The sequence below is a fragment of the Pseudopipra pipra genome, chromosome 18 (assembly GCF_036250125.1).
Source record: "Pseudopipra pipra isolate bDixPip1 chromosome 18, bDixPip1.hap1, whole genome shotgun sequence".
NCBI classification, from domain to species: Eukaryota; Metazoa; Chordata; class Aves; order Passeriformes; family Pipridae; genus Pseudopipra; species Pseudopipra pipra.
The window spans coordinates 5396108-5410399 of record NC_087566.1 but is presented as its reverse complement, the minus strand read 5'-3'; the positions used below and the strand labels follow the sequence as shown (position 1 = coordinate 5410399).

At 40.0% G+C, this 14292-nt stretch overlaps 1 protein-coding gene across 6 annotated transcripts in view; it reads left to right on the top strand.

Annotated features, from left to right (window-relative positions):
* Positions 1-14292, top strand: part of CABIN1 (calcineurin binding protein 1) — a 110590-nt gene that overhangs the window by 72277 nt on the left and 24021 nt on the right. For all 6 annotated transcript variants that reach the window (XM_064674728.1, XM_064674732.1, XM_064674731.1 and 3 more), the window contains 4 exons: positions 7222-7385; positions 9368-9464; positions 10689-11330; positions 11789-11863. In XM_064674728.1, coding sequence (XP_064530798.1) covers positions 7222-7385; positions 9368-9464; positions 10689-11330; positions 11789-11863 — 978 coding nt within the window. The remainder of the gene's footprint in view (positions 1-7221; positions 7386-9367; positions 9465-10688; positions 11331-11788; positions 11864-14292) is intronic.

The window sequence follows — 14292 nt, the reverse complement described above, 5'->3', positions numbered from 1 at the left end:
TCTCTGGGAACCAACAGCTTCTCCCAGCTCTGTGTTAGGCCTGATTCTCTGGTTCTGCAGCACCTCCTTTACAAATAGAACTGAGTAGTGGGGCTAGGCCTTGGCATGCCACTGACAGGTATCAGAACCACCTTGCAGACTTTCTAGTCGTCATTTATGTCCTCTAACATTTTTCATCTTTTACGACTTAGTCATCATCCTTTGTGTTGAAGGGGGATAGTTGTTTCTGGCTTGTAACTCATCTCATCCTGAAGTGGAGCCCATAAAAGCTCAAGTGAGCCACCTCCTCTAAATGCCTTTTATCTCTCTGTAAAAGGTTTCTGGGTGTTGCCAGTAAATGTATGTGTCTGTATCATGGACAGGTGGAGTTAGATTAAATGAATCCCACATGTCAAAAAATGAGGGTTTGCTTATGTCTGCAGGGGCTAATGCAGGAGCCTGCCCACTTCCAGGCTGATGGTTGGACTGTACCAAACTTGTTTCATTAGCTTTGAGCACCATTTGCATCTAATGCCAGGCAGTCTGGTTGTGGCAAATACACAGAAAAGTTCTAAGCAGGAGAATCCTCTGAAAACAATGAAAGGCTGGCTGTTAGGCAAAACCAGAACCCCTGTCACTCTCTAGATATGCCCTGCTAGCCATTTATTTTGGTGGTAAAGAAGTCTTCCTGCATCTGGCCCCAGAAAATGCCTGAAGAAATTCAATGTTCTGGTAAAGGGTTTTCCCGGGAAGGGTTTCATATTCTTTAATTATGTTTCTGCATCAAGTTATTTGCCCATTAGAAGATCTGGAAGCAGTCTGTGTTCTTTGGATTTCTGTGCTTTATATCCTCCCAAAGAAGGAATTCCAAACTCTTTCAGACAGAGACATGACATAAAACCAAAATGTACCCCAAAAAAGGATACTGAAGCAACAAAGGCGGAATCAGAAATTCCAACATGGATGAGCAGACACCCCTCAGTGTTTCTGTTGAGTAGATGCAAGTGCCTGACTAAGTCTCTGGATGCCTTCTGCTCTTCTGCATCCCTTTGGCAAGCTTATTTCTCTCCTTTTAAAACCCTGAATTGGCTGCAAGACACAAGGAATCCAACTTAACTGCTGATAATTTAATTCCTTTCCTAATCATTCCCTTTTTCTCTCTTTCCTAAAATACAGTTGGTAAAAGGAAGCAACATCTGCAGGTAAGACAATAAATGTACTTAAGTAATTTGTTCCAAAGTCTTTTTATCAGTAACTGACCTTCCAGCTTGAGAAGTTGTCCAGCTGCCTGAAATGGAACCTTGGTTAATGTTGGCAACAGAAAAAAAAGGAAAAAAAAAATAAATCAGTGTTCCACAGCTTTATCTTCAAATGCACCTTTGCTTTAGCACCCCAGATTTGCAGGTTAGAGAAATGAGGACTAATCAAGAGGGAACGTGAGGATTGTTTCTTAGAGTACCCTGGAGAAGGACACTGCACCGGCACTGTTGGCGTTAACCTCGAAAAGCAGTGAGGGAGCAACCATCTTCCTGCAGAGGATGATGCATTGTGCCCACACCTCCGGTGTTTCCTGGATTTTCACGTGGGTGATGTCTGCCTGAGGCACACTGCTGCAGAGCTCCGGGGGGAATGCCGCTGTGCCATTGTTTGAGCAGCACTGCACCTTTAGAACAGGTTTTAAGAGACCAGTCTGTCGTTCCTCCTTACTTTCTTCTCTGCCTTTCTTTCCATCGCAGCTGTGGAGTAGAATAGATCTTTTATTTCCTTTTTTTTTTATAGTCTAGTTAGCTGTTTCCCTTTAAAAAAAAAAAAGATGTGACTTTCTGTTGACATCGTTGTGAAATCACATGGTACATGGGAACCATCTGAGTAAAAACTCCTCAAGCCTCCTGACCGAGTGAACAAAAACCTCTAGATTCTGCCTGGCAAGTGGCCAAACCCAGTGCTCTGCAGAGGCCATCTGTAGGCCTCGGTTTCTGTTTCATTAATTCCACCTGAACTTGTAACTCATCATCTTAACAAGGCATTTCTGGTTTTGTGTAATTGCTTATGCAGCAAGGAAATGATTCCCTTTCCCTGCCTCGTGTGTGTGTGTCCGTCCCTGACTCATCCTCACAGTCTCCCGAGTGACTGTGGCTTCAGTGGTTTTTGGTAGGGTTAAAACCAATTTATTGTCAAGTCAACTGTAAAGTGATTGTTCTAGAAATTGAAAAGTCTGAAATTTAAGACTCTGAAAATACATGGTATTTTGAAGAGAGAAATAGGAGTTGAAAATTGTCCATTATCTATCTTTATCAGCATATGATGATTGGAGCATGTGGAGCATTTCCATTTGTCAGTATTTTTTCATGCTGCTCTCTTGCTAAAATAATGTTGCAAAATTCCACAGTTTTTCCAAAAAGCATACATGCTGTTTATTCCTTTCCAAGTGTGTGTGTATTTAAAAGAGAAGAAAAAAAGTAAATAGACAATATTTACCTTAAAGACCAGGAATTGTAATCCTGCTCAGTCCTGATTTATTGAAAGGAAGTTGCTGCTGTTTTGCCTTTATTTCTGTTTCCTTTTCCAGGCTGATAAAATGTCATTTATTTATTATCATACTTTTTTTATATTCTGTTACTGTACTATGTAGTAGCTATATTATATTCAACTATATTCTGAAAAAATTTGTAAGATTTTTCTGAAATTGGCCAAGTTACTCACAGTAAGCAGGGGCTACTTTTTTTTCCTTGATGACACAGGTCCCTGCAGATAGTAAGTATTTTTAATATTCTGAATACAGCTGCTTTCCTTTCTTAATGCTTTTGTACCCACTTGCATTCCTGTTCACAGGGATTGAATTGTTCCATGACATACTGAATAGCAGTGTGGATGAAATGAGGAATTGAGGCAGAAAAATAATAGAATTATTTCCAGAAAAGAAGAAAAGCCAAAATCAGGTGACAGAGTAAAAGAGATATGGAAGCACGTTAAGATTGGATGAGAAAAGGTGGTTTAGTAATTTGCTAAATGGGGGAGGGGGCAGTGGTTTTAGTGGTTACACTCAGAACTAGCAGGAAGTCGTGAGTCAGGCAAAGACATGCTCACGACTTGAACACTAAATAGCTGAAGAGAGCGAGGTCTCAAATCCTGTGTGTTGAAACAGTTCAGCTTGAGCCACATTCCTTTCCTTTGCAGGTGCCCAGAGCAAGATGTTGTGATGATATAAGTAACTGAGAAGACAGGACATGAGTAAAACAAGTAGTACTTCAATATGTTGTACTTAACCCTGTCTTAAAGCAAAGACACTTAAAAGTTTAAGAAAGTGTGAGCTTTCCAGGGATTATGCTGTTGTGCTTAGTTCAGTTTAGTGATTTGAAAATACTGTGTAGGTTGTTGCATTATTAATCGATGTTTTCCCTGCGCTTTTTGGTTGGTTTGTTAGTTTTGTCATACTTTTTAACAATCTTGAAATAATATTTAAATTACATTTGTTTTTACTAAAGGCTCTTCCTAGCAGGACATTACTGAGACTGACAAATGAAGAAGTGTTTGGTTTTGCTTTGGTCACTTGGAATTGAGTTTGTTGTATGTGGTGCATCTTGAACTTCCGGGCCCCCTTGGGGAAAAAAAAAAAAAAAGGAAAATAAAAGAAAAAAGAAGGAATTGAGTAATTGGAAGTCTTTATTTGTAGCAGTGTGGGTTTTATGTGTTTGCTTCTTGTATGTGAATTGGATCATCTGAAGCATGACTTGCATTTCTCCATTTCGTTCAGAAGCAGAACCAGGGAGAACTGAGGGTGAAGTTTGATCTCTGCTTAGAAAATGGCTCACCCTGGAGCTGTGCTGTGCCAGCAGCAGCCATCCCCAGGGAAGTTTGGGGTTTGTTGGGAACTGTAAGCCTCTCCTCCTCAGAGAGGAGTTCCTAAACCCCAGGGAATCCCCTCCCCTAAAGTTCTGGAGTAAGCAGCGTGGAGGAATAATAAGCACTTCCTTCCTTTCTATTTTCAGTGACTGAACTAGAAAGTGCCACCACTGCTGCGGCTCCTCTCACAAGCTGTCCTCTCCTGCTCACCCTCCTCCCTGAGTCTGCAGTTCTGCAAAGGCAGGCTGGGCAGCAGTTCCAAGCTGAAAAAAAAATCATAAACATGTCACCAGGATTATGGCAGAGACTGACTTCATTATTCGGTTTTAATGTAAAATTCAGTATTAAGTTCTCTGCAGGATTTTCGCATATTCCCAGATCTGTTTTTCCCTACCAGTGTGTCTCAGGCTCCCTTCCCCCGCCCCCACTCTCGCAGGGTGTTTGTTTTGCCAGGAAGGCATGGAGAGCAGCGTGATGTTTTGGATCTTGGGAGGCATTTTGGAATTGTTGGAAGCGTCTCACTCCTTCCTCTGGCTTTGTGTAAACAGCTTTGCTGGCTGTGGCAGCAGGGAGGAGAACCTTCAGCAGTGGGAATGGTGGCCAGCAAACAGGAGCGGGCGTTGGATGGGCAGAGTGGAGACTCTTTGTCAGATGGCCTCAGTGGTGATAATCAGTAATAAAACCTTCCAAAGAACTGGAAGTTTTTGTTACAAGGATCTGCACTCCTCTCTGGGTGTACTTTCAAGAGAGGTACTTTGCTAACATGGGCTTTGTTAAACTTCTCTTTGGGAGAGGTTTAAATGAGACATTCTTTAGTTTCTGACTGAAATTGCAGTCTTAAAAGTTCGATGTCACTCATGAAATAAATTCTGATAAACTCACTTTGCCATCAATGTTTTGCATATTGCTTAATAAAATCAGAGTGGGTGGAATGAATGTTGTTCTGACTCCTGATGGCAGGTTTGTTTCTGCTTTTGGCTCGAGGCTGCCTGTGAAGCAGGCAGGTATGTATCATGGGACACCAATCTCATCTATTGCTGTTTTGCATTTATAAAGCTGCAAGTCAGCACATGAAAAGTTAGCAACTTTCCTTTTCAAATCAGTGCTTCTTTTGTAATCGTAATGATAAATACACTTAAACACCCCTAATATGAGTTTTAATTTAAGCTCTTCTGATGTACCCTGTTGTAGAAAGCAGCATTCTCCAAAATATGCAACTTTGTGTCTATCAGAGGGACTTTTTCCTGGCTTTCTGGCTGCAGTTTGTATATTCTGCCACTGCAAATGGTTCTCCTGTGTTATTGTAATTTCTAGGGTAGCATTCAAGTGTATACACGGGGCATGTTAGAAGGAGCTGCAAAATTATTTCCAACTGATTCCAGATACGGTATCTGATCCAAGTGATCCTCCTGACTCAAATGAAGGATGAGATAATTGCTGAAAAAGACCAGGAACCTACCTACACATTGGCTGTGTTCCACTCCTCCAGCGTGCTGTAGTTGACCATAAATTGTTTTGTGTAGTTAAATTGGCTAAGTAGGTTGTTGCAATGTGGTGCCATTATGAGGCATTCACTTGTTTTAGGATTTGGCAGAAGCCCAGTTTACATACGTGCAGAGAAGCAAAAAATAGCAGCTCCAGAATCTGTGTCTTTCATCTGTAGCCTGAAAGGAAAGCCATTGTCTGGTTTGGGGGAAGAAGGGCTATCTCTTATTTAAATCAAATGAGTGCTGTTTTACAGAACTGTTACCTACACGATCTGTAGGTGCTTGAGAGCTGCTGAGCTCTGTGAGCTTTTGGCCACCGAGGCAGGGAAGGTGTTTGTGGATCTTGGTTGTTGGGAACAGGAAGAAGCAACAGTTGTGCCTTGGGGGTCGGTCAGGGTGCAGTTTTAGGTACTTTCTGGAAAAAGGAAACTGTGAATAAAAAGCTTGAAAGAAAACTTCAGGGAATAAAGAAGAAGAATGGCTTTTCTATGATCACTAGGGAGTGAGAGTAGGGAGCATGAGGAGAACCAAGAGCAAGACAATTTGGCAGATTAGTCTGTGCATTATATCTCTTTGAAGTTATTGTTTTCCATGTGAAAACACTAATATTAACACACTGATATTTGTGTGTTGTTTTTTCTTAAGTTCCTATACATCTTATGGAGTAGAACTGCAGATTCTCTGCAGACATGCAGGGGGAGAGTCCATTGTAGGCTGGGAATTATGGATCTGCTTTTGTGGTCAAATGTCATTTGTGATTGCAGTAATCATTTTCTTTGCTTCCACTTTGTATTAAGTTCTGAAAGGTTTTGCTCACATTGAAAGTAAAGCTAAACAAACCAAAGCAAGACCTTTAAACAAGTATAAAGAGTAAATGTTTGTACATTCTGCTCCCTGAACTGGTTTATAAAGCCAAACTCATTCTCAGTCAGGTACTCCTGTCAATGAGACTGTTCTTTCCTGCATTGTCACAAAATGGTTTACATGGTCAGAGGATTTTCATCTTAGAAAGCTACTGCAGGAGAAGCTTCAGAACCAAATAAAGCATGAGGGAAGGGTTTGTACTGATGCAGCAGCAGTTTTAGTGAATGGCCATAACAGAAATCCCATTCTAACATGCAAGCATAGTAGTATGTGCAGTGCATCTTTTCGGGTATGGTTGACAAGTGTGTTGACAGCATCCACAATAAACACCTGAAAAAAATCTTGTTAGACTTACTAGGCATTGCAAAATCTGAGCTGACTAACCCTAATTAAATTATGTTTCCTGTCAGTCTCCAGCCTTGCTCCCTAAAGATTCCCTTGTCCCCAAAATTTAATTAGAAGGCACAGGATGTATGCACAAGTATTTGAATCTGCCACTGGAAAATGGATCCTGCTGAGGAATCCGATTCTTCCTATGAGACTGGTTAGTGCTGTGGTGAACACTGATGGTATCAAGGCAGTAACCAAATTCCTAAGATGTCTACTAGCAGATTATTTGAAGATAGAAATTTGCTGTGACTGCATACAAGTAACAGCTTTCAGGCCAGGAAAACTTACTTTAAGTTACTGGGTTTTACAGCGGTTCAGCTTTGGCTTAGGAAGGCGTATTCACAGACATTTAAGAAAAATGCACCATATAATTTGAGCTTCACTTGCTTTTTCTGGGAATAGTTCAGAAGCATATTTAGAAGGTGTGCTGTGGCTTCTGCAAAGTTTCTCCTTTTTCTGCTGGCAGAAATCAGTTGACTTTAAATCCAGATCTAAATCCGGATCTCCCTGGCTGTGGGACCACAGCAACTGTCTGTCCGTTATTCCCCTGTCCCTCAGTGAAGTTCAGCGTGCTTCGGAATCCGACCCATATTTTCATATTCCTGTCCTTTTCACCTGGGTCTCTCCTTAGAAGTTTCCTGTTTTCCTTCCTCTGCAGGGAATCTGGCGCATCCCCGTGGATGAGATCGACCGCCCGGGCAGTTTTGCGTCTCATATGAACCGCTCTATTGTCCTGCTGCTCAATGTGCTGTCACAGCTAAAGGATTACAACACCTTGCTGAAGGTCTCATCTATGCTGCAGAGAACCCCTGATCAGGGAAAGTATGAGAGTTTTGTTTTAATCCGTTGCTTCGTAAAGCTTTGAAATACATTTTGTTCGCCGCGTAACTATTTTATTTAAAGACGTTCTTTGTTTAGGAAAAAAAGCCTTTAGGCAGATCCCTTTGGGAATATAGTGGAACGATGGTTAATTTTTCTCAGGATTACGTTTCTATGATGTAGTTTAGAATTTCTCAGCGTTTCTCCTGAAACACAGAGCAGCCATACAGGTGCCTTAACAGGCTTACAGGGGTGTTGTGTCACGTGGGGGGACTCACTGGTGTCATTCCCCCTCTGCTCACTCTTGCGTAAGAGCTGTGTCCAGCACAGGGGGTCACGGCCCAGCATCCTGCCTTCCTGTAATCCTTGACGGACTGAACAATGGTTATGTGCCTCTTGGCAGCTGATGCTATTTAAAAAGCTTATCCTGTTCAGGGGTGATCTAATTTTAATTGCATTAACCTTATTTAAGAAAAAAAAAAAGCTATTAATGTGAGCTATATACGGATTCGTATCAATGGGAGGACCAAAATAAACATCTAAGGAAAACATTGAAGCAACTGAGGTAAAATTCTAGTAGCTTGCCATGTGGGAAATGTTGAAATTGGTCTCTGGCAAATGCTTAAGAAATTGAACTTGAATGATTGATGGCAATAAGTTGGAGACATTGAAGGTTTCTTCATGTGTTTTCCAGTGTGAGTGTATGTGAATTTGCATGGATTATAGTGTTTCTGGGAACGTCACCACTTGTTCAGCAAACTTGAAGCCAAAAATACTTTGACTTTTAGCATATCAGAAGAACTGGACCATAGAAGGTTTAAATTCTGTCCTGAGCAAGCCCACAGTTGTACTAAAAATATTATGTTATTTATAAGTCTAGACTGAATTTAAAAAACAAGTAATTTGACATGTTGGATCAGCCAGTGCCAGCCATGGTGAACTGTAATCATTACAGGAACTTAGAAATGCAGATATTCTGGGTGTGTCTGGTATATGCCTGGAACAACCCTAGTTTTAAAAATAGGGAGTTTTTAGTTATTACTGAGCTAATGAGGAGTCAGGTGTTTGTATCTTATGTCTGAAAAGCAAACCATAAAATTACACCCTAGGTGGAAAATACATGTATTAAAAATATTGGCCTTTTGACTGAAATAGTACCTTTCAAAGTTATTTGCTTGATTTTTAGCCCTCTCATTAAAACCAGCCAATTCTGAAGTAGAAATTTAGTTTTCCGTCAAACTCCATTAGGTTGGATTGATGGCTGGAAATGTTTTCCTTGAAAGCAATCTAAAACATTGTGTCAGAATACACTGAAATTACAGTGCTCTAGTAAATTAAATGAAGCTATAAGTGAATGTTTTATACATACAGTATTATTTTTTTGTAACACTAAATAGGAAAAAAGGTGTTAGCCTACCAGTGTTTTAGCTCTAAAAATCCTAGATTCCAAGGCAAGTGATATGACTAATGAGAGAGGATTTGCTTGTGTACTTAATCTCACATGCATGCTTTATCCAGAACATGAAAATCACCTGAGAGTTCAGCATAGCTTTGTGTAACTAATACTCTTTTTCAAGAAAGAGTTTGAATAAAAAGCTGGTATTTGAGGGGCACAGAAGGCTCGATACAAGAAAACTGTAAATCTGGTTGTCTAGTTTGCTCTGGGTTTAGTTGTTCAGTGTTTGTTCTCTTTTCATTCTCCCATTCCCTCTGTTTGTAGACAGTGTTAACTTCTGCTTCATGCGTGTCGTGTTTGATGGTTGTGGAGAAGTGGAGAGAAACAGCTAAAGTGTTACATTTCAGTATGCAACCGTAAATGTTTTGTGTGCTTTCTTCTTGTTTTAAAGTTACTGTGTTGGCTTTTTCTTTTTTTTTTATTTTTTTTTTTTATTTTTTTTTATTTTTTTTTAATGTCCTGGTTCTTGCTTTGACAGTCCTGTAAGCTTTTGGCAGTTAACTTCATTTGTTCTCTCCCCGTGGCTCAGGAAGTACTTGCGTGATGCAGATCGCCAGGTTCTGGCCCAACAAGCCTTTGTGCTCACAGTGAAAGTGCTGGAGGACACCCTCAACGATCTGACACAGGTGAGGCAGCAGGGCACTTAATGGCTGTAATTTAGTAATTAGGTTTTTCTAGGTTCGGTTTACCCATTCCTTAGATCTCCTGAGAATGAAGGGCTGTGTTGTCAGCACTTATTTCTAATACCTTTTGTTTATATGCCACTACACAGGAAATTTTATTCCAGCGTTGTTGTTTTCTGGTTTTGAAATCCAGTACCAAATACAGTTGTTAAAAATGGGTTGCAGTGACTTTGGTTTGACAGTCCCTTACATTTCAGGTAATGGTATATACATGGAGTGTAGAAGAGCTCCATTTTCAGGTGGGGTCTATTGGAAATTTCCTTTTAAAATGAACTGAGATTCCTCTTGCAAAACAAAACCAGACAACGAGAAGTTACATGCCTGGCCACTTTTAACTGCTAGTCCTTGACAGCACCACACTTGTTATTACATATAATTGTAATCTAGATTTAATTTTTAAAAGTCATATAGAAACTAATCTGTTTCCAGGTTAAGGTAACTGGAAATTGGAGCTTTATTTGGTAAACACATTCAAGGAAGAACTTGTTCCTAAGGGGTTTGCAAGTTAAAAGACTATACCTTTAACAAACTAAATGAAAACATCCTTAAGAACACCAGAACTCTGTATATGAAATAGTTAGTTCGTAAATCTGGATGGAAGAGTTGTATCATTAGCAATTTTTGAAAGAAGAGATGATGTTCTGAGGTTTTCTACCTTTGGAACATCACCAAAGTAAAGGTATAAAAATTAAAATACTGTAGCAGGATTTTGCCTGCTTCTTGATCTATTAACAAGAAAGTTATGTAAGAGCAGCCAAAGAGAAGATTCATAAATTTGAGAGTGATCTGCAGCTGCCAAAAGAAACAGATTGAGTTTTGGTTTCAATACATTAGAAGAAAAATTTGTGCTGTTAAACCTTGAATTTCATTTATTGGAGCCCAGAGCATGGACTGAAGTAGAGGGGAAAAAAAAAACATTGCAGCTTTGGTTCATCCTGTTGATTTCTCTGTGGTGTTTTCACTGATTAAAATACTTTAATTGTAAGACTTGTGGCTTGGATTAATTAACATTTAGGAACAAAAAAGAATGAACATAGAATAAATGCATTTTTTTCAGCAGAGGCAGTAATGAAAGGTACTTGTTGTCAATATTCGTGATAGTCATTGCTGTGCTCAAATGCTTTCTGATTTCAATGATAACAGAGAAGAATGACTTCTTTTATTAAGGTTTCAGAAGATCAGGGTTCCAAGTCCTCTAACCTTGCTTCAGGAAGGATGACAACAGACGTCTCAAATAAAAGCAGCGCTGAAGAAGGGAAAGATGTCCTTCCCAAAAAGCCAGTTTTATCAGATGGAGTAGTACATAGTACTGAAAATGGAGTAAAGGAAGTGACCCAGGGACAAATTCCCAATGCTATGGACATATTGGAACAAGAGGACAGGAATGAGAAGGAGATTAAGGAGCTCCCTGACCCTGGCTCAGTTGAGCCTATGGATCTTGATGGCTATTCCAATGACCCTGAAAAAATTGATTCTTCATGTAAACGCAGTGAGCCAGACCGGCTTCAGTCTGGCAGGACCTCAAAGGAGAGAGCTCCAGAGAGCCGGACTCCAGAACTTTCTTTGGAAGAGCTGAGTATCAGCTCGAAACATCAGCAGCAGGCAGCTAAAGGAATAGTTCAAGCAGTACCTACAGAAGAACCTGTCCAGAGATCAAGCAGGAAGAGGAAATTACTTGAGGATGTGGAGTCTGGAAAAACACTTCTGCTCGATGCTTATCGAGTGTGGCAGCAGGGTCAGAAAGTCATGGCCTATGACCTGGGTAAAATTGAGAAGATCATGTCTGAAACGTACATGCTGATTAAGCAGGTAAAGTATTGTATCATTAATTGTAATTTTTCTGTGTGGCCTCGGACATGATTGTAGAACAACAGTAATTGCTAAACCAAGCAGTGTGAAATTGGCCCTATATCTGTTCAAAAGTTGGAGAGATAAATATCTCCTAAAGAATCATTCTCTTGACAAGACCACTGCTGGAGATGGGGAGTAGGACCCTCCGTGTTTTGAAACTAAATTTCTGAAATCAGTTAAGAGGTGCAATACCAATTATGTGGGGTTTGTTCATGCTAAATGTCAGTTTGAATTGAGAGAGTTGAGTATATATCTTTGGATACTTACTCCTAAATAACTTAAGGTCAGCATTCTGCCAGAAAGTGCTGCTTCTCCCCCTTACTCCCATGTTCTACATCCCCATTTCATGTCAATTTAATTAGATTTATAGATTAGATAAGTAATTATGACTTCATTAGTTGTGATTCTGTGTTTAGGTGGATGAAGAAGCAGCACTTGAACAGGCAGTCAAGTTTTGCCAGGTGCACATGGGAGCATCAGCACAGAAACAGGTGAGCTCTAAAGTCTCTGACTGCTTCTAACAACTTTTTATTAGTTTGTACAGGTAAATCTGTTGCTGAGTGTCTGCAGCACTTAAAAATATCTGCTTTCCTTGTATGCTTGTCATCTAAGGTAAGCTGGCCATGTTAGTGTAGGGAGCTCATCCCCTTTACTAGGGTTGTTGCTACTGTTTATGTCAGGCTTGAATAGTTTGCATCCCCAAAAGCTATTGGGGAAACCCCAGACCGTCTTCAAATTGAAATATTTATGGCACACTACAATTTTCCTAATGTCCATGTCATTCCTCAGCATTTCATGGATGGTGATTACTTCTTTCTGATCCCTAAGGGCAAACCACCTCATCAGCTCTTCCCTGGCTAGCACTGCACTCTGCTCCAGAAATACCACATAGCTTTTCTCTCAACTTGCATGGTTGAGAATCTGATTTTAACTCTATTATATTACTCAGTTTTTAGCTTGTAGTTTCTGGATTTATCCAGCAAACAGTTATAGAGCTTTAGAGCCATTGTTATTTATCAGTCCTTAATGTGAAATCAAAGCCATGATTTCATGGATGAATGATGTGTTTCATGGTCATTCATTTTGCAGCAAACCATCAGTTGAATGCCCCAAAGTATTTAATAATTTTGTATTTTCCATAATTTTTCTTTTTTTTCTAGTTAAACTGTGCATTTGTATAATGCATCTCCTAGCAGAGTAACAGGAGAGGATGTAAGAGGGAAAATAGAGTTTTTTCTTTATTAGATTTTCGTGGAAGTAACCTTCTCCAATTTGTGCCCCTCAGGAAGCCAATAACATTTTTCCATTGAATAATAGAAATGAACAGAAACGTCAAGAGAAGTATTTATTCTAGTAGTGTTTGTTTGATCATAGCCTGGTATTTAAGGCTTTAATTGTTTTTTAATAAAGACATGCTGGCTCAGCATGTTAAGTCTTTTTCAGTTTATTTTGGGGAAAACCAGACTTTATCACGCTTAGATTTATGACTTAAAAAAATAAAAATAATTTGCTAATAAGCTTCTTTAAAAAGTAATGTTGCTGTTTGTTTTATGCATGTATTCACCTTTTTAAAAACCATTCACCAGATTCTCATCTATCAGCCCAGTTCCTTGCTGGGCTTTCTTGAAGGTTCTGGGGATGTGATTGCTATTCCAGCTCTTCCAGCAGAGTCAAGGGTTACTCAGGCAAAACATGAGAATGGTGAAAAACCTGCACACAAACTAATCTTCAAAGTAGACACAATAGGTGAGCTTGTATTTAACTGCACTGGCAGCGATAAGATTTCCTGTTAAATCACTTGAAAGAAAACACAGCTCTTAACACGTGGCACTTTGCAGCTTGGAAGCTTTCCCTTGTAGGAAGCAGTCCCAGCTAACGAGGTTATTACATCCTGCAGTCTCATTTTCGTCTGCTCCGAGCAGGATCCTGCAAACCGTGTGAAGCTGCTGCACTGCTCGTATAACACTAGGAATTAGTGTGGAGACACAGGAATAGCCACTCTCGTAGACATCTGTCTGTTTTCAACAGATTGAATCCTGTTTTATTTAAAATTGGCAAGTGTTTGCCTTCTGTAAGCAAATGATGTCATGTATAGAGCTGGTGCAGCCGGGGGAAGTGCTTTGTTACTGCATAGTTTGAGTAGGTTTGCAGGGCCTGTGGTTCTTCAGTCACTTATCCCAAGAAATTGACAGTCAAATAAAAAAAGTGAGTGCAAAATCCACCTTGATTTATATCTTTGTCTGCTGGCTGTTGTATTTTACAGTTCCAGGCATTATATGGTTTCTTTATAAACGTTTTCACTTGCTCCTAAAATTAGGAATTATTTAAATTATGGTTTTTCAACTTTCTTCCAGACTGGTTATGTTTTTTAACCTAAATATTTAACAACTATGTTGAAATCTTTTTCTGTGCCTCTTCAGGCACAAGCAGGAAACAATACAGCAGTCAGTAAATGGAACTGGACAAAGTGGGTTCTTACACTTGTGTGATGAGATCTAATCTTTTAATAGCTTGGCAATACTATGACCCTTTGACCTGGTTTCAGAAATTCTCTGTGGTTGTCATGAGTGATGCAATGCTAATGTGTTTTGAGCCAGTGAGACTTGCATCATGTTCTGCAGTCAGCTGAACACATGGGAGGTGGCTTAGGAAGGGCTTGGGGTTTCAGAAGGGTTCCTCTGCACGTGGGGCTGCTGTTCCTAGTGCAGGTGGTGCTCAGCACCTTCACAGAGTGCTTAGACTTGTAGTGCCTGTAACAGAAAGGTGTGTGCATGTGTCCTTGGTGCAGACTTGGCTGAAATGCTGTAATATTAGAGCTCTGGTGGAACAAAATCACTTGAGCGTCATCTTACCAATTAAACATCTTCTCAAACTTAATTGGACCCAACTTTTGCTTTTCAGGAGTAATTTGTTTTCCCAT